This window comes from Erpetoichthys calabaricus, chromosome 18, assembly GCF_900747795.2.
Source record: "Erpetoichthys calabaricus chromosome 18, fErpCal1.3, whole genome shotgun sequence".
NCBI classification, from domain to species: Eukaryota; Metazoa; Chordata; class Cladistia; order Polypteriformes; family Polypteridae; genus Erpetoichthys; species Erpetoichthys calabaricus.
The window spans coordinates 33571464-33592316 of NC_041411.2; the positions used below are offsets into that span (position 1 = coordinate 33571464).

Genomic DNA, 20853 nt, shown 5'->3' on the forward strand with positions numbered 1-20853 from the left:
AATTTTACATGTTAGAATTGTTCGACCAATTTTGAATACAGCTAATCTTGTCCTATTGCATAGCCCATCACTCATACATAAATTACGCAATAACATTACGATACATCCTTCTTTCAACAGTAATTCAGCCGGTGGAAGACTGGATGGTGTTAACGGTTGTAGATATTCTTTGTGATATTGTAAGTTGATGTTTTCATCTTCCGTGTCATCACCACCAACTGTTTCAGCATAGTCTATCGATACACATTTAACCAATTTGCAGTGTAACCGATCAACAATTTTCATGTTAATTTGTTTGACTTCATCGATTCTCGGTGCTAGGATTGCCCGTGTATTCATTTCTTCTGTTGATAACCCTTTGGGATGAAATTCTTCAATAAGATTTGGACATAATAAGTCTTCTTTTATTGGGAACTTAAGGTAAGGAAAACGTAAAAATTTATAAGAGTTGGGAGCGCAGGAACTGTGTCTGACAAAAACATTCACACGAATGAGAGGTGAGAGGACCGTGGGCGCGGTTCAGAGGAGGGCGGGACTTGAAAAAATCTCTTGGCAATAGTCTCGTCTCGTCTCAAAATTTTCTTTTATAATCGAGAGATGTACCCAGGGCAAGGTCCAGCCTGCAAGCCCCGTCATTCTAGCTCCAGCATCATTAGGCCAAATGTTTTAGTAGGGCACTAAATTGACATCATCGTGGACAAAACATTTTGAATACTTCATAGTTAGCCTTCTCAATCATTCCCAATATTTGGTGTACTCCTGGATGGCATTACAGTGCATTAGGAGAAACCGATGGTAACAGCCAATTACTACACTGCTAGCATGCAGACTTTTGTTGCTCATCTAGAAGAATCTCAACCCACCTTCTATAACTTGGTGGGTAAGCGACATTCTGTATTATCTCAAATTAGAAAAAAAACAAATTCTTAGTTAGAGGGTATGTCCAAAACTTTTTTAAAACAAGGCAAGAATTCATTAATATTCTTTTAGAATAATAAAAAGATTAAGTGTCTGTGTGCCTGTCCAGTTGCTGAGTCGAAGTTATTCCAACAGATGTCACAGCACAGACATTTGAATTAGTAAAATGCATTGCGTTTTTCATTCTAACAGATGGCGCATTACAAAAAATGAATCCTGCTTTTGCCAAATGGTGTGTAACAGAGATTGCATGGAGCACTGTAAAACTTTAACGCTGAGGTCTATGTTGATTACTTAGATATCGGCCCTTTTTTTAGACGGGTAGCACAGCTAGTTTTAGGATAAGCATGCTGGGCATGTTCTCGACTCTCTTATGCTATTCATTTCTCTATTATATTGTAGCAAACCCAGGGTCCAGAACTGAGAGGGACATGCTCTTCGGGTCGCCAAGACCCTTTGCAAGTGGAAGGGAATATCTGGAGAAGCCTGCTATTAAAGGGGGGGGGGGGGGGTTTGGGTGCAGACGCAACACTTTCAGAGCACTTCATTCACGTCTACCAGCAGCTCAAGCTCATTGGCATATGGGTTGCCCCTAACCTAGGGTGGCTGGAGTGAGGTGGAGCCGAGAGGCGTGTGCAAGTGAACAAATCAGTCAAACATTGGGGTGGCACGGTGGATGGGGTCATCTCACCAGTATCACAGGCCCCTGGGCAAAGTAGTGCACTGGGCCCCCTGTTTTGTTAGCAAAACAGAAACATACAAAGGCATCAGAAACATCTATGATCCTGGGGCCCCCGGCCAGTGCCCATTGTGCCCGTACATTAAGAAGGCCCTGACGTCGGTAGAAGTGCGCTGAAGAAACCAAAGGTCTTTTTAAAAGGCCACTCACCAGCATTTCCTTCGTTAAAATATTTAACCTTTTTCTTAATATTTTGCCTGTGTCTCTATTCTTTTACTCTTTCTCTTGAGTGGAAGCTGAATCTTGTTTTTTTCTTTCCATTTTATTTTGCATTCATTTTGAAGTCCATGGTTGTATCTGCTGTTATCATTATCAAGGCAGGCTGCTTAGCATTTGAAATCGACTTTGTGTTACTAAAAAATACAGGATCGAAGGTGATAGTCCCCATTCAAGCAGGCACATGCCCTCAAGGTGATACCTTTTGTGGTTTCCTGAGCAGGCAGCAGAGAACATAAGGGTAAAGCATCCTTCTCAGACGGACTTCACTCCTGACTGCTTTTCCAGCTCCACCGGCTGACGCTTGTTTCAGTAATTTTGTGCGCATGCGGGTTCCATTCCGGACAGCTGTTTGCACGCACTCGCGAGGAGAGGGCTCACGTTAAAATTAACCTGAACAGCAAGACAACAAAAATGAACTGATTCCGTTTTAGATGCAGTGTTGATCATACTGCAAAGTTAAATGTTTCGTCATAGAGCGTGTGTGCAGGATAATTTTCAAATAAGTGAGCTTCAAAGTGCGAATATCAAACGAATCTCGAACGTCAAGATAATTTAAATTTAATAACGGTGATCGATGAAGCGAGCGCGCACACACACAAGGACGCGCGGTGGCAATCTGTTCACGTGCACTTCACTTGTGTTTGACTCCTTCCGATAAATGAAGAAAATAAAATTCTTTCCAACGTCCTTGAAAGCGAGTCCTCATTTCTGAATGTGTGAGAGCCCAAATTGTGCTGGGTTTTAAGCTTCAGCTTCCCGAATTTCAGCAATGGATTCGTGGGTTTAGAAATTGGCTGGACTGAAGGAAAATAAAAGCACTTTTCATTTTTGATTTACTTCATCAAAGAGACATTTTGGTTTATTAAATACTAGCTAACATAGCTGAAATACCCGGCGTTGCCCAGGAGGAAAATGAAGTGTTTTTTTTTTTTGAGTAAAATATAATTTAAAAAACTCAACTTCAAAAATAAAAATAAATTAACAAACAATGAGGACTCACTAATGTGCTTTTCTTGCGGTCTTGATTGTATTTTATCATCCAGTTGACGCTTGGAACCGACCAACTCCATTTAATTTAGAAAGCAACAGGGATGCGGTGCTGCTCACACATAAAGAATGCTGGCAGTCACCTCCAGTTCGCCCTCTGGTGGTCGTTCCGAGTGTCAACTGGATGATAACACGCATACAAACCGCAAGATCACCCCCCACCGTACCCAGAAGGGGGTGGTTTAGGCTTGATTTCACCCGACAGTATTTTTAGTCGACCAGTGAGGAACATGTGTATCAAGTTTCATGAAAATCACTCCAGCCGTTCGGAAGTGATGCAGGAACACACACTCACACATTGACATATATATATATATAGACAAGCTGTACCCCGTGGCTGCACCCACATAGTAATGCAACAAGACAAACTTTAAAAATCAATAGACGTTGGCACAGTATCTGACTGTGTTCATCTGTGTCGGGAGAGCGTTCCCCGCGTGGGGAGAAAAGCACATGGCCGTGATATCTCTGGCAATCAGCAGCTAAACACACGTAGCTCTGCTCTCTCTCTCCCTCTCAAAAACGTCAAACGTTACTCTTTAACAATCTGTAGATGATAATGTCTGTTGAACAAACAGGTATCACCAGCTAAGCGGAGGTAAGGTGCGCTCCAACACGAGGCGAGATATTGACTAACTCGAACAGAGGCTGGCGAGTGAATGAGGAAGGCCCCGCCCCCTGCTCTCGGCCCACACCCACTCTCTTGGATTTGCATAAATACATCGGTACCGCAAGTGAACTATGGTATATAGCGCGATAAGAGAAGTCGCATAATCAACCGGAAAGTCCAAGCAAATTATAGAAAACAACCTGATCTAAATCTGTTAAGTAATTCTCACGTGAAAAGTGGACAGACAGACAACACGCTTGGGCCACGAAAAATTTTAAACCGTTTCTTAACGAATGGGTCAAGGGTAACCTTCATTCCAAAAGTCCCAAGTGTTCATGGTTCAGTAGATTTCGTGATGAGTGAGTCAGTGGTATTTGGCTTATATATATATATATATATATAGAGAGAGAGAGAGAGAGAGAGAGAGAGAGAGAGAGAGAGAGAGAGAGAGAGAGAGAGAGAGAGAGACAGAGAGATTTAGTCACAGTGGTGTGTATGTGAAGTTTGAGCAAGGATTGCGCATTCACGACTCGGGCACGCGGACACGCGCGCGCAACTTTGCGGACATTGAAATCGCTGCTTGAGGAGCGGCCACCTGACATGTACAATTTCTATTAGATACTGTATAGAACATGTCCAAGTAAAAGTCCATTTGAAACGGTCATCTCTAGTTTACACAGTACAGATTGCTCCTGTTGCCATCCAGTGGTTTAAGTCCTATTGAAATGAGTTTGTTAGTCTTGACAACAGCTTCTTTGTCTTCTTCTTCGTCTTGAGGTGACAATAAATTACCACATTTGTTTATTATTAACATATTTATAATAGCTGCTACCTTAAAAGAAATATTTACTTTAATAATATGGTGAATCTGGTCACACCAATGACACTAAAATTACTATAAACTCTACTTAAAGATCAATTGTTAATTTACAAGAATTTTCCAAAACCCATCACAACTAAAATAGCACGTTAACCCCTTTGTAAATGAGGGGCTCCCCAAATCACTTGTTATGCTTTTTAAAGTGGCTCTTGTGGCAATCAGAGTGACGGGCACAATGACACAATTTGCACCGTGACCGTCCACTTTAACATTCAGCATGGTAAGTTGTACACAATTTGTCACATTTCGTAAATGAGATGATCTCATTTTCATGGTAAAATTTATTAATGCAAACTCAGTTGTGGAGACCCCCCATGTGGCTAACAGGTTTTTGTTTCAGCCAGATTCATAATCCATTCATCCATCCATCAGCCAACCCACTATATCCTAACTACAGGGTCACGGGGGTCGCAAGGCAGGAAGGGCGCAAGGCAGGAAACAAACCCCGGGCAGAGCGCCAGCCCACCACAGGGCACACACCAAGCACACACTAGGGACAATTTCAGATCGCCAATGCACCTAACCTGCATGTCTTTGGACTGTGGGAGGAAATCCACACTGACACTGGGAGAACATGCAGACTCCATGCAGGAAGGACCCGGGAAACGAAACCCAGGTCTCCAAACTGCAAGGCAGCAGCGCTACCCACTGTGCCACCGTGCCGCCCCAGGTGCTCCATCCATAGATTATTCCTGCCTTGTGCCCAGTGCATGCTAGGATAGGCCTCCCATGACACAGCTCAGGAAAAATCTACGAATGGTAACTTCATATTTCCATGTTCCTTAAATATTTGGAAGAATCTGTGTTTGAAGGTTGAAGCTGGCACAACTTTGGTGGAGACGTTTTCTCAATTGCATGCGATTTTTGGGAGAAGAGGGAAAAATACGAACAGGAAAGGGACCCAAAGTCGGGATTAATATGTTTGAGTACAAATAGTATGTGTGTGAGTTGAACTCTGTTTAGTAGTCTCCTACTGCCACCTCACAGACCCGGCTCGTCCTCACTTGTTCTTCCTCCCAGCCTTCAGCTTCGACCTTTCAGGAGATTTTGCACTCCATGGTAATTGTGACAAACTGGTGGCTCAGGCCTTAATCTGAACCAACTCGACACTGTCCCAGAAACGGGGATAGTTGAGGGATTCTGGGGGAGATAGTTGGTATCTCCTTCTTAACATCTGCTCACGTGTAGCTAACTTTCCAAAAAAAATAATACAAAGCAGCACTTTAGCACAATGATGGAACACCAGATATGGGTGTAGGCAGAGCTGTAAGTTAACTGCGCCTCTGCTGTCTCTTAAATCCCGTTGGCCATGCTTTGCTCTTATTTTTTGTTGTTGCTGTGGACAGCATTGCTATTACATGATGAGCACTCCTGCCCGCTACAGAAGACAGAACAGGATGGAGGTTGCAAATGTCAAAAGGCTGGTTAGAGGCTACTAGGCAGTTCGCCATCTCTACTGTGTTTGATCTTTACTTAAGGATTGCAGAAAACAACAGAGTATATAAATTATATATATATACACAAAACGGTGGGCTGGCACCCTGCCCGGGGTTTGTTTCCTGCCTTGTGCCCTGTGTTGGCTGGGATTGGCTCCAGCAGACCCCCGTGACCCTGTAGTTAGGATACAGCGGGTTGGATAATGGATGGATGGATGGATATACACAAACAATTTACACATCGTTAGCCTGGAGGTCTGAAAGACAGTGACGTTAATTTGCGACATACTGTGTTGTCATCTTAAAGGCCGAGATCTCCTGTAGAAGTGTTGAGTTTCTTTCCGGCTGTGTCTCAATTGGTTTGCATTTATCTTAGAAACAATGTGTCCAGTGTGGTGTTTAGTTATACACTTAGTTTTAATTGTTCACTAAATTGTGATGCTATGCTTCCTTCGTAGGAAATAAAGACATCCTATATTCAGTCAGTCAGTCAGTCAGTCAGTTAGTCATTATCCAGCCTGCTATATCCGAACACAGGGTCACGGGGGTCTGCTGGAGCCAATCCCAGCCAACACAGGGTGCAAGGCAGGAGCAAATCCCCGGGGCAGGGTGCCAGCCCACCACAGGGCACAGCCTATAGTAATCAAAATAAATTTATATAGGCAATTTTGCCAAGCGTCAAACATATTTTACATTATCCTCACTAGTAAAGTGGCTGATTAAACAGGAGTTTGGGAAACGCCTGAAAAAGTCACTCGCGCCTTGTGTACGTGTATCGTGAAGTTGCTCACTTATCAGTAAAATTTATTATTTCTGGGAGATGTAGCCCTTGCATTGTACAACTTGAGGAGCAAGTGTGGCAATATGGTAATCATAACTAAAAAGGAAAATAAGAGCATCCATTATTTTTGTTAGAACCCGAGCCATCAAAATAAATTCCATATCAAATATTATGTAGCTTCAAACGAAGTTGCATTTATAATTTACCATCAAAGGAAATCCCACTTCAAATACGTTGCGAGTTTTAGACGTAATGTTCTTATAAATCCAACATCAAATGCGCTGGAGCTTCAGACGCTGATGTCTTCATAATTTACCTGTCAAAATCCGAGTGCTCTCTCTGCTCAAAGCCCCCCTGCTCCTGCAGCATCTGCTCTTGCCCTGCATCAAGCCTGTCAACCACGGACATTTCGCTGTCTGATCGACACAGATGTTCTTCTTCTTCTGCCATCACGTTTGATTTCTTCTTTTCTTGTGAATGATGGGGCCCACTCCCCATCTCGGTGTTTTAGATTGTCTTCACATCCAACCACAACGAACCCCATGCGGCCTTACTAGCAGTGAAAACACCTGCTGTGCTGCACAGCCAGGAACTTTGCACTGAATGTGATGACCGTGTAGTATTATGGGTTATTATAAATGCTGGATTATTAGGTTTCCATAGATACTGAGGACCTCTGGCAGACTGTCATGGTGCCCGAGCAAAAATGAGAGTGGTAACTGCCAAGAAGTGCACAATGGCCTCTCCCTCTGTTTTCCTGGATATTTTATCGTTCTTCTGGATGTTTTACCTGTCTGTGGGTCTTCCTCTTCTTTTCCAACTTCTGTGTGGGGTTGATGTGCCTGATCAAACGTCTCCATACAGTTCAGTCCTGCACCTCCTCGCCAGTCAAGCCCTTTTCTTTCAGATCTTCATTTACTTTATCCATCCACCTCCACGTCAGCCTCCTTCACTTTCTCTTCCCCTGTACTTCCATTCCCATCCCTCTTTTGCCCACATCTTCATTGTCTTTCCTCATCACATGTCCATACCACCTCAGCTGACTTTCCTGTACATTCTCAAATATCTCTCTGACTTTTGTTGTACATCTGATTGTCTCATTTCTCATAATTTCCTTTTTTGTTACTCCACATATCCATCTCAATACTCCCATGTCTGCCACAACCAATTGTTTCACCTGCACACGCTTTGCTGCCCATGTCTCAGATCCATACATCATTCCTGCTCTTACCCTGGTCTTAAGAACGTACTTTTATCCTTCGCTTTACACGCAATAGTCTTGAAACTTTCTTTCAATTGTTCTGTCCACATTGCACTCTTATGAGTTATCCATCCATCTATTGTCCAACCCGCTATATCCTAACTACGGGGTCACGGGGGTCTGCTGGAGCCAATCCCAGCCAACACAGGGCACAAGGCAGGAAACAAACCCTGGGCAGGGTGCCAGCTCACCGCACTCTTATGAGTTATCTCTGCATCTAATTGTCCACCTTGGTATACCACTGATTCTAGATGTTTAAACGTATTCTCTCTTTTCAGTAACTCTCCATGCAGGCTAAAGTCTGAATCCAGATCATAAATAAATCTCAGACATTCTGTTGTAACGACACTAACACAAACACAAGGAAAACGTTTGGGGATCCACCCCGTGTACTAGGTGCGAAAAAAATGGAAAAATGTAAGCACTGAGAGTACTCTGATTAGACAGAGTCCAAAACGTCACTGACATAATACAACGGAAAAGCGACTTTGTAGTCAGGAAGGAGGAAGAGGCTTGTCAGTGGAGTGGTGTCAAGAGTGGGACTGGATGGGAGGTCTTCTGAGCTGTACCCCAGAAGTGGTGTCTGTGGAGGAGCAGGAAGTGCAGACTCTCCTTCTGAGAGTCTGTAGTTGAAGGAGGAAAGGCATTAGTGCACTCAGTCAACCCCTGGTCCGGCGTAAGAACACATTCAGTCAGGCTCATCGACTGCCTCCCATGCACACATGTGTGACACTGTCTTCTTCCTACTTATCTTAATCCTCTATCTTCTAAAGCCCCTCTCCAATTCCTCCTTTCTTATGTTAAACAACACAATGTCATCAGGGGGATTGGTCTTTGGTCCCATGAGTCACCACATCCAGAACCTGTCTGTAGGTACCTATCCATAACCATAGACCCTAGTAGTTACAGTGCATCCAGAAAGTATTCACAGCGCATCACTTTTTCCACATTTTGTTATGTTACAGCCTTACTCCAAAATGGATTAAATTCATTTTTTTCCTCAGAAATCTGCACACAACACTCCATAATGACAACGTGAAAAAAGTTTACTTGAGGTTTTTGCAAATTTATTAAAAATATAAAAACTGAGAAATCACATGTACATAAGTATTCGCAGCTTTTGCTCAATACTTTGTCGATGCTCCTTTGGCAGCAATTGCAGCCTCAAGTCTTGTTGAATATGATGCCACAAGCTTGGCACACCTATCCTTGGCCAGTTTCGCCCATTCCTCTTTGCAGCACCTTTTAAGCCATTTTAAGATCTCTCCAGAGATGTTCAATCGGATTCAAGTCTGGTCTCTGGCTGGGCCACTCAAGGACAGTCACAGAGTTGTCCTGAAGCCACTCCTTTGATATCTTGGCTGTGTGCTTAGGGTCGTTGTCCTGCTGAAAGATGAACCGTCGCCCCAGTCTGATGTCAAGAGCGTTCTGGAGCAGGTTTTATTCCAGGATGTCTCTGTACATTGCTGCAGTCATCTTTCCCTTTATCCTGACTAGTCTCCCAGTCCCTGCCGCTGAAAAACATCCCCACAGCATGATGCTGCCACCACCATGCTTCACTGTAGGGATGGTGCCAGGTTTCCCCCAAATGTGACACCTGCCATTCACACCAAAGAATTCAGTCTTTGTCTCATCAGACCAGAGAATTTTCTTTCTCATGGTCTGAGAGTCCTTCAGGTGCCTTTTGGCAAACTCCAGGCGGGCTGCCATGTGCCTTTTACTAAGGAGTGGCTTCCGTCTGGCCACTCTACCATACAGGCCTGATTGGTGGATTGCTGCAGAGATGGTTGTCCTTCTGGAAGGTTCTCCTCTCTCCACAGAGGACCTCTGGAGCTCTGACAGAGTGACCATCGGGTTCTTGGTCACCTCCCTGACTAAGGCCCTTCTCCCCCAATCGCTCAGTTTAGATGGCCGGCCAGCTCTAGGAAGAGTCCTGGTGGTTTCGAACTTCTTCCACTTACGGATGATGGAGGCCACTGTGCTCATTGGGACCTCCAAAGCAGCAGAAATTTTTCTGTAACCTTCCCCAGATGTGTGCCTCGAGACAATCCTGTCTCAGAGGTCTACAGACAATTCCTTTGACTTCATGCTTGGTTTGTGCTCTGACATGAACTGTCAACTGTGGGACCTTATATAGACAGGTGTGTGCCTTTCCAAATCATGTCCAGTCAACTGAATTTACCACAGGTGGACTCCAATTAAGCTGCAGAAACATCTCAAGGATGATCAGGGGAAACAGGATGCACCTGAGCTCAATTTTGAGCTTCATGGCAAAGGCTGTGAATACTTATGTACATGTGCTTTCTCAATTTTTTTATTTTTAATAAATTTGCAAAAATCTCAAGTAAACTTTTTTCACGTTGTCATTATGGGGTGTTGTGTGTAGAATTCTGAGGAAAAAAATTAATTTAATCCATTTTGGAGTAAGGCTGTAACATAATAAAATGTGGAAAAAGTGATGCGCTGTGAATACTTTCCGGATGCACTGTAAATAAACAGCAGGTTAAGTCTGCAGGTGATATCAAGCCAGGTGGATTGGCAGATAATTTGGAATCCATTGAATTATTTTAGGGGGACTTGGACAGCATACAGGCTTGGGCAGATTTGTGGCAGATGAAGTTCAATGTCAGTAAATGTAAAGTATTACACATAGGAAGTCAAAATGTTACATTTGATAATACAATAGGAGGTCTGAAAATTGAAAGAAGTAACTCGTCACTATCATCTTCCAGAAGGATAACAGAATGTTAGGGTGTATAGCGCCCAGAGACTAAAGAAGCTGAACATTTTCAGCTTAAGCAAAAGGAGGTTAAGAGGTGACATGATCAAAGTTTTAAAATTATGGCAGGAATTACTACAGTGGATCGATACAACAAGAAACACAGTTGGAAACTTGTCAAGGGTAAAATTCAGACAAACATTAGGACAGTGGTTCTCAAACTGTGGGGCGGGCCCTCCTAGGGGGGCGTGAAGTAACAAAAAAGTGGGCACAAAGATGTGAAAAAAAGAAAACAAGAATTGAAAATATGAAAAATACATCTATTGAAACCAAAGCAAATTAACTTAAACTACATTCTGATACTAGAAAAATAAATATAGAGTTAGATAAATGTCGATAAAAGTTAAGTTGGTATAATAAAATATGCATCTATGATATATCATTAATTAAAAAAGAACAATTTGGTATTAGTGGGCTCCTTTCAAATAAACGTTAAGGGGTGGCGCGATTAAAACTGTTATGAAAACTCAGGTCGCAAATACTTAAAGGTTGAAAAAGGCTGCATTAGGATGATTTTCTTCATCATAGAATCGTAGACACATGGAATAAGTTACCAAGTAGTGCGGTAGACAGCAGGACTTGAGGGACCTTCAGAACTTGACGTGATGTTATGGCTGAATGGCCTGTCCTCATCACATTTGTATCTAATGTTCTAATAGCCGGCAGAGGTTTTTCTTTACTTCAGCCAATGAAACCATTTTTGTGCCTAGTTTGAGATAAAATAATGAGTACAAGGCCTGGGTTTGAGTTCAGACGTGTTTTTGGTTATAATACATATATTTATTTACAAAGTGTCCACAGCTCTAAGTTAATGTCAGTATAATACAACTGATCATGCAGTCCTGCAGCCGCAGCGCTGAGGGGTTAAGCAATTCACTCAAAGTCACGTAACAGTAGACACTGAAGCTGTAACCTTAGCAGTGCCTCGGCCAGTAGGCCACATTGTCTAACAGCAATATTGCCTTGATTTATTTATTTTCCTGTGATTGTATCCAAAGCAACTTGCTCTGACAGTTGTATATATTGAAGATTATGCATTCCAACAAACAGCGCACCAGCAGGATCAGAAGGAGAGTAGTTTAATACCTGGTGTTTGCTGGAGCCCAAAGCATTATGTTAGAAGGAGTTCTCTTCATCTTTGGCATGGCTGAGAATAATGAAGGAGTATGGAAGATTGAAAGTCCGCAGCGTACCGCTGTCAGACATCAGACAACTATATGAGAGGAAAAATATTCTGAGCAGCGTGACATCGGCTGTAGTCAGACTTACAGCAGTTGTGCAGGCTGAGATCAGGTGGCTGGCTGGGCCCTGCAGTTGTTTTCTGCTCTTACTGGAAAATTAATGAATTACTGGCCTGTGTACTTGTTAACCTATATGGCTTGCAAAACATGTTACTGGATCTGTTATGTGTGGTTTGTAATTTTATTGTATTGAGACAATTGTTCAAGATTATCCTTTTAATGTGAACTAGTGGAAGATGCAGTCCTATGGGCCTCAAATAAAGCTGGTTCATATAGAACTAGTCGAACGTCTCCATCATGACAGCACATTCGTTTGTTTTCACTGTGAAAAAAATGCAACTTCATAGACAACACTCTGGTTTAAATGTTTCCAGTAAGGCTATACTGGTGCAGCTGATTGGTTTGAGATGATATTGTAAGTTTAGTTAGGCTCATTTCCAGCCTTTGGGGGGCTATGTGGGATATCAGCTTGTGTGGCTTTCTCCACTCTACACATCAGCATGAAACAAGCAAAACAAAACCTCCATTCTGTTTACATATACAGGGTGAGTCCAAATTATGGTAACACTAATGGTCTCGACCACACCTTTCCAGGTCGATGGGTAGGCTGTGGTGAACCATTGCCATGGTCTCCACACTCCCCTGATTTGACACCCTGTGATTTCTGGTTATGGTGTATGGTGAAGGAACGCATGTATAGCAGGAAAGTTTGTGATATTAATGACCTGAAGGACAGAAAACGGACTGTGGTGTCATCTATTCCTGTCTGGCCTTTAAATGGCACTGTTGCTCGTTGGTTTTTGTGTGTTGAACATGATGGTGAATCCAGCAGGGGTTGCTCCCTGGTTGGAATAAGTTCTTTTGCAATTGTGGCATGTTATATAACCCAAAACTATATAGATATGATATTAAAAGGTGATACCCGTCCCTTAGTGATACGAAATCACATAGGAGAAATAACTTAGCTGTCTGTAATGGAAGCCATGACAAGACCTTTCGGGTAGTGGGAGCCCGATGTATATACAGTCTGCCATTTTCGTCACTTCACTGGAAGGATTTTCCGTCTCGGATGACGGAATCTACCATCCGTCCGTCGGCTTCAAAGGTGTGCCAGGCAATGTTCCAAGGCTTTATACCCTTTCTCCATGTGTAGACCCCCACTTAGGTAAATCATGCCATTCCAAACAAAGAAAAGAAGATCCAATGTCATGCTGACTCTGACACACAGAAATAGTACAATGCCCATTTCGCAGTTGTCCATAACTTGTCTTGTCTTAAAATGCTTGCCTAGCAGTTCTAAATGCCGGGCCCCTGCACTAAATCTGGCTTTGTGTTAGCTGTACATGTGAGAAGGAAAGAAAAGCAGATTTAAAATATTTGCACAGAGCACAGTGACATATTACATTTATATTCTGATTACATATAGCGAACAGGTTGAGACATTACTGTGAATCATCTTGCACATATGAAGTATGTTTTGTGAATACATTTTTTCCGCCATTCAAATATTAACATAATTTTGACTCACCGTGTACATGTGCTGTATACACTGCGTTCGTAAAGTACTCCGACCACTTCACTTTCTGCCCTCTTTGTTGTTGTACATTTCATTTTAAATTACTAGGGGGCTTTTCCCTCATGCTCACTTTGCTCACCACCCCCAGGCACACATATAGATACTATATATATATATATATATATATATATATATATATATATATATATATATATATATATATATATATTTATTTCACATAAAACAATGTACTTATACATTAATTATAACAATATTTGAACTAAATGGAGTTACCCATAATCCAGTGCTGGTCTTGGACAGTCAAAATTTCTTGATTTGATTACATTGTTAAGTGTTTCTCATGTTATTTTAAGGAAATAGAGCCATTTAATATTTAAAGTTTATAGTCCTAGTCCCATTTTTGACCACCCTCACGGGGGTTTGCAGGTTATCTGATGTGCTTTAGAGAAATAAAACACAGACCTGTGTTAACGTAGTTTTTCTCAGGAGGATGATAAAAGTGTCACAGTTGAGTGTTCTGTTATTCTCACTACTACTAGTAGCGTGACGTTTAAGTGCTAAAGCATTATCCTCACTTTGTGGGTTGAAGCTCCGCACTCACCACAGGGCCCCAAACGACTGCTTAGTTTGCCCACACCATGACACAGTTATAAAACTAGTCGAGGCATTGTTATTCTGAGCACAACATAGAGCACTGCCAGTAAGAAAAGATAAAAAGGGAGCCAATGTCAGCTTGGTTTTGGTAAAAATAAAAAGTAAACAGAGCCTGCAGCTTGACTAATATTGTTAAATCTTTTATGGCCACTACCTCACACCCCTGCAGTGCTCCTTATTCCATTTTTGAGTTTTCTGTACTACATGTGGAGCTTGAGCCTGCCTGGAAACATCTCAACTAAGTCATCACTGATTGGTGTCATCAGGAATATTTATAAATTAACAGGACCCCAGTATCTTTCACATCACCTGTAAAACGCCAAAGCGGGCAACTTATTTTCTACAATGTATAAAATATGCTTCACACTATTGCACAGTTTCAAGTGGCAGACTACAGTATATATACCATGATAGTGAAGAAATAACTTTGACTTGACTGAACTTTCTCCTTTAACTGGTAAAATACGTTTGCATCGAGAGTTTTCTGTCTTCGCGTGTTTGCCTGCTAGTCTGGGTAGGCAGTGAGGTGTAGTGGTTAAGGCTTCTGACTTCAGACCCTGAGGTGGTGGGCTCAGAATGCTGCCAACTACAAGCAAGACACCCCACCTGTCTGTCCTGTAATTAGAAAAACAAAAAAAGAAATGCACTCGACTGTATCTCTCAAAAATGTTGTAAGTCACCCCGAATAAAGGCATCAGCCACATAGTATTAATAGTGCATTGTATCAAATATCTAAGCGAAACATTTGTCAGCTAAGTTTGTTAAACAGCTCAAAGTCATTAGATCTTTGTTACTATTTTATTGCATTAACTATATATTTTAACATTTATTATACAGTATTACATATGAATTCATGAATTTCTTAATCCACTTTTTCCAGTAGTGGGTCATTAAAGTTATCTCATAGGCGTCATTTACAAGACCTACACCAGCCATGCTGACCAACTGACAGCAAGCCAGTTTAGAATCACATATTAAGCAGAACTCTTGTCAGGCTATCTATCTATCTATCTATCTATCTATCTATCTATCTATCTATCTATCTATCTATCTATCTATCTATCTATCTATCTATCTATCTATCTATCTAATCCTGCCAACTACGCTAAATAATCTATCTATCTATTATATTGTGCCTTTCATTACCTATCTATCTATCTATATATCTATCTATCTAATCCTGCCAACTATGCTACATAATCTATCTGTCTATCTATTATATTGTGCCTTTCATTATCTATCTATCTATCTATCTATCTATCTATCTATCTATCTATCTATCTATCTATCTATCTATCTATCTATCTATCTATCTATCTATCTATCTATCTATCTAATTATATTGTGGCTATCTATCAAAACTGATAAATCTAGCTCAGAGTTATGGATGCTACAGTCTTTCCCAGTAGTCCGATGCACATGCAGGCATCAGTCCAAACCAAGGCACTGGCATATCTGGCCAAACCAGTTCACATAACCACCTTGAATTGAGTTTGGAATGTGGATTGGCCAGGGAAAAAAAAAAAAAAACCTCAGATAGTGTAAGAGCATACAAACTCCATATTGGCAGCAACTGGGCCTGCAATTGAAGCCAAATGCCAGGAGCTGCTAACTAACATGCCACCCATAAAATTAAAAATATTTGTTGTATGTGAGGCAACAAATAAAAGTGCATAGTTTCTTAGTAAACCTGAAAAGAACCCAAAGTGATGCAATGTTTTAGAGGTTGTGAGGGACCCAGCTGGGACACCAGCACAGGGCATTGTCTACCTCAGAACGCTAGGTGGCTGCATCCTGGATGGCCAAAGCACCCCGGATTCCCACAGGGCATCGTGGGAACTGGAATTCTTTGACTCAGCCCTGTTGGGTTCTGTGGGTGCCACCAGGGAGTGCTGTGGGGGCTAACAAGCTCTACTTCATGGGGCTCTCACCTTACCTGGAAGTTCTTCCGGGCCAAGCCTTTTGACCCTGGAAGCTGGAAGTACTTCTGGGATTAGTTAAACGGAGCTGCCTTGCATTACTCGGGGAGCCAGAGTCGGGAGGAAGGAGGACGAAGCTTGTGTGGAGGAGTGGAGGGATCAGTGACCAAGACAGAGACAGAGAGAGAAGACAAAGCCTTGCTGTGTGCGTACTATCTGCTGGCTGTATTGTGCTTGGTGCTGTGGGAAGTACTTATTGTAAGAGTTTCCCATGAATCTCTCTTTGTGCTTTTGTACTCGTGTCCAAGCCTTTGTGACGGGTGTTTGGGGAGCTGGAGTACCCCCTCGTGACATGAAAAAAGTGTTCCCCATCAGAACATCATCATTTATAAATGTGTGCTACAGCAGTGACCCATTTGTGACCATTTTGTCTTCTAGGAGAACGTTGTGAAGTTGACAGTCGGTCAGGCAAATGCAGCCCTGGTGTTTGCAGCAATGGAGGAAAGTGTACAGAACTACCAGGTGGCGGCTTCCGCTGTGACTGCCCATCAGGAGGCTATGAGAAGCCCTATTGTACCATCAACTCGCGCTCCTTCCCCCCTAAGTCCTTTGTCATGTTCCGTGGACTAAGGCAGAGGTTTCATCTGTCCATATCGCTCACGTGAGTATCCAAATAAAATTATTTGTTCAGTGATGGGGTGGGAAAATGTGAAGAAAATCCTTTAGTCTCAGAGTGGAAGTGCCATAGCAGATCTTGTGCTTTTACTAAAGTCTAAATGTCTTCTTCTTCTTGTGTGCCCCGTTTCTGAGTTTAGGTTTGCTACCTTGGAGACAAGTGGTTTGCTGCTTTACAATGGAAGATTCAACGAGAAGCACGACTTTATTGCGCTGGAAATCGTAGACGGACAAGTACAACTCAAGTACTCCACAGGTCTGTAATGTCCATTCGTTATTGAAACTGAACAGTAACGGTCGCAAAACTCAGACAAAGAAATCTGTGCTGGAAATCTCTGCAAAATGTAGAAATCCTAGTGCTCCGCACGCAGTAACTTGTGCAGTGTATGAGAGTACATTGTAGGAGACACAAACATGTCACGCCATCCTGCAGTACGTCCCCAGACGTATCTGTTATGCTTTGGATTCTTTAATTCGTGTATTCTTCTATGTATCTTTAGCACTAGTCATTATTTCAGTTCTTGTTGGGGGTTTTTAATATTGGAAACAATTTGGCGTAGTCTGTTTTTGCAAACAATTTGTATTTATTAACACTGAAATTCATTCACATCCTTCTGTAGCACTGTAATTGTTTATTTCGAGCTTCGCCATTTTGTGTCTCTTTGTTTGAGCAGAGAGTGAAAATGAGGGGACAGACTTTCAAGTTCAAACTCTGCTTGGCTGACATCTCACCTTCTAATCTCTTAATCAAAAAAATACTGGCTCCCGTCATTGTGGCAGTACGATATCAAGACATTGGCCTAGCGAGAACCAAAAACAGGAGAAGGACGATCGCAGAGTGTCAGGGGAAAAAGGCAGGAAACAAAATCCTGCTGCCCGATTTGACCTACAGTAGCTACTGTAGACAATGGTCTTCATCAGTGTCCATCAGATGAGAAGTTCCCTGTGTGGGGTCTTCATTGGTGTCGTCGGATGAGAAGTTCCCTGTGTGGGGTCTTCATTGGTGTTGTCGGATGAGAAGTTCCCTGTGTGGGGTCTTTATCGGTGTCCGTCAGATGAGAAGTTCCCTGTGTAGGGTCTTCATCGGTGTCCGTCAGATGAGAAGTTCCCTGTGTGGGGTCTTCATCGGTGTCTGTCAGATGAGAGGGTCCCTGTGTGAGGTCTTCATCGGTGTCCGTCAGATGAGAGGTTCCCTGTGTGGGGTCTTCATCGGTGTCCGTCAGATGAGAGGTTCCCTGTGTGGGGTCTTCATCGGTGTCCGTCGGATGAGAGGTTCCCTGTGTGGGGTCTTCATCGGTGTCCGTCGGATGAGAGGTTCCCTGTGTGGGGTCTTCATCGGTGTCCGTTGGATGAGGGGTTCCCTGTGTGGGGTCTTCATCGGTGTCCGTCAGATGAGAGGTTCCCTGTGCTGTCTCAGATGTGCATTTCCCTCTCACTTTCTGCATGCAGGCCTAAGTTCCAGTTTGCTTTCACTCAGTCACCTCCAGAGTTAATTACACACTGCTGAAGACCTGCCTTTTGGTCTCACTGGGGGATTATTTCTGGACCAAGGCTCTGAATAACTCATAGGTCAGGGGAGGCTTCTGTTAAGGTAAAGGGCTGCCATCTGACAGTGGCATCTAGTGGCTTCTGAAAGAACTGCACTCTTAAACACTTCACCTTTTAAAGTACCAGGTTCCCCGCTTCCAGACTGCCCCATATTCCGTGTTGGACAGCAGCATCTCACTTTTACGCTGGCATGGTGAAGATTTTCAAGGCTCTTGACATTCCTTCACTCACACTGACCAGGGTCAGGTGTGCAAACCATTTGTTGGCCTGTCTGACCTCCCCTTTAAGCAAGTACAGCCTCACCACACATTTTCTATAAGGACCTATTTTTTTCCTCTCCTTGAGGTCCAGTGGATGTTCTCAACAGTGCTTCATAAACCTTCTCCTATTGTGGCACTTTCTGAAAATTGACTCCATGGCACCAACAGGGCATAAACTGCACAATGAAAACATTATACCCGCACTGATGGGCAACGTTATTTACATTGAACCACTGATGTGGCATGTTGCCTTCACTTGGGTTGCTCCTGGAAGAGGTGTTGGTGAGGTCAGCAGGAGGCGCTTACCCTGTGTGTGGATCCCAATGCCCCAGTGCACTGACAGGGACACTGTGCTGTAAAAATGTCACCATTCTTTGAATGAGACGTAAAATCAAGGTCCTGGCTCTCTGTGCTAATTATTGATTGATTCGAAAAGAGTAAGATTTATCCTAATGTTCTGGCTAAAGTGTGGCACCCTAATCATCCCCTGTCCCTAACTGGCTATCTATGTCTCTCACTCCTCACCACCTAACAGCTAAAGTCCGGTGAGCGTACTGGCACAAAAATGGAGGCTGTCACATTCTGTCACCATGGTGGTGGTGGAAGTGTCTCCCCTCTGTCTATGTAAAATGCTTTGAATAGTTGGAAAAGTTCTATTTAACTGTAATTAATTGACTAATTAACTCGGTAGGACCAAACCCTAAACAATATGCCAGATTCATTACCGTGGGCTGAACCGTTTTGCCATGATAGCGCGCCACCTCCCTCACTCCATTACAATCCTGGCTCTCAGTGGAACGTTTGAAAGGCCTTGAAGTCTAGAGATTAACTTAATTTCATTAACCAAAATTCAGTTGTTTTAGAGCGATGACATTTTTGCCCCTCCTTTGCCCACTTTAGCAGACACCCTTTCCCGGTGAATTGTTTAAAGCGCCATGTAGCCCGGATTTTAAGTTGGTTCAGGTTTATCATGTTTCATTAAGCTCGAGTCAGCCATTTTGGAATACTCTGCAGTTATGAAACCCTCCGTTCTAACCACCTTCCCGAGTGAAGTGTTTGAAATGCTGTATATAGCCTGTGTTTGAAGTTGGAACTTACGGCGAACTTTCGTGAAAATCAGTTCAGTTATTTTTGTGTGACTGGCGAAGAAACAAAGAGACAAGATGAGATGGGAGGGTTGAAATGAGGTCCTTAGTGGGCAAAACTGATAAACGACTAAGCTGGAAAATTAAAAAGGCAGACAGAGGGTGTTATGGTTTCATTTATGTAAAATGATGTAAAAGACAGGGATAGATGGAGACGGATGATCCACTGTGGAAACCCCTAAATGGGAGCAGCCGAAAGAAGAAGAAGAAGAAATTGTAAATGCAATATTTCTGAATTCCCTTTGTCTGTTCAAAAGGCTCTGTCTGAGTTCATTTTGAATTCACAGCGGAAACTCCACAATTACTTTCTGGAATTCCAGATGGACTAAATGTGTCTTTAATGTCTTCTTCAATCGCGGTCTGCGCTCTGACATGAACAACGCTGTTCTCTTTATTAGCACTGTGATGTACCATCAATTAATTTCGACTTCTGTCGGTTTTTCCCAGTGTTTTATATTCACATATTTGAATCGTCATGTGCGGCCCTTTGTTGCATTACTGATTGAGCTGTGTCCTAGGGAGCTTTTGTTGAGTGTCTTATAATGTTATGATCAAATGGATGGTGCTACATGATATATAGATTTGGGTATCGGAGTTTGTTACATTATACACTAAGTTGGTCTCAGCTACACTAGAGTTTAGTTCTCATAAAGAGTGAATTTAACCGAAAGAGAGCATTCTGTTAGGGAAGCTGATAGGGAGCAGGCAAACTCCCCACAGTCTCCACAAACTTCGTGTAAATTAGAAGTTGATTGCTGGCGTGCCTCATTTATAATATTTTGATGGATGACATCTGACACACTCAATGAATGCAACTAAATTCAGCTTACTGTAATAACGCAGAAATAAGCTGGACATTTGGTAGAGACGTGCATACTGTACATAGTCCAGTATTAACAGAGCTTAGTGCCTAAAAAGTTGGGATAATCTTCAGAGTTTAGGACCAGCCCGTTCAGGATGGCACAGTACAGCAGAGTGCTGTAGCACTAGAGTGCAGAGCTATGGGACAGTTAGCACTAAAAGTGTGGAGGTGAGTTATCAAATTCTCTTTGGATCTAATATTGGTGCCTCCAGCAAGACAGGGAGCAGAGAGCTGTAAAGATATCCGTCCATCCATTTTCTAAACCCGCTGTATCCTGAGTAGGATCGCTGGAGCCTATCCCAGCAAGCGTAGGACATAAAGCAGGAGCAATCTCTGGGCAGG

General features: G+C 42.7%; 1 protein-coding gene across 4 annotated transcripts in view; it reads left to right on the forward strand.

Annotated features, from left to right (window-relative positions):
• The window catches only part of celsr3 (cadherin, EGF LAG seven-pass G-type receptor 3), a 141091-nt gene that overhangs the window by 57179 nt on the left and 63059 nt on the right, over positions 1-20853 (forward strand). For all 4 annotated transcript variants that reach the window (XM_051921238.1, XM_051921237.1, XM_051921236.1 and 1 more), the window contains exons 3-4: positions 16460-16682; positions 16837-16952. In XM_051921238.1, the coding sequence (XP_051777198.1) occupies positions 16460-16682; positions 16837-16952 (339 nt within the window). The remainder of the gene's footprint in view (positions 1-16459; positions 16683-16836; positions 16953-20853) is intronic.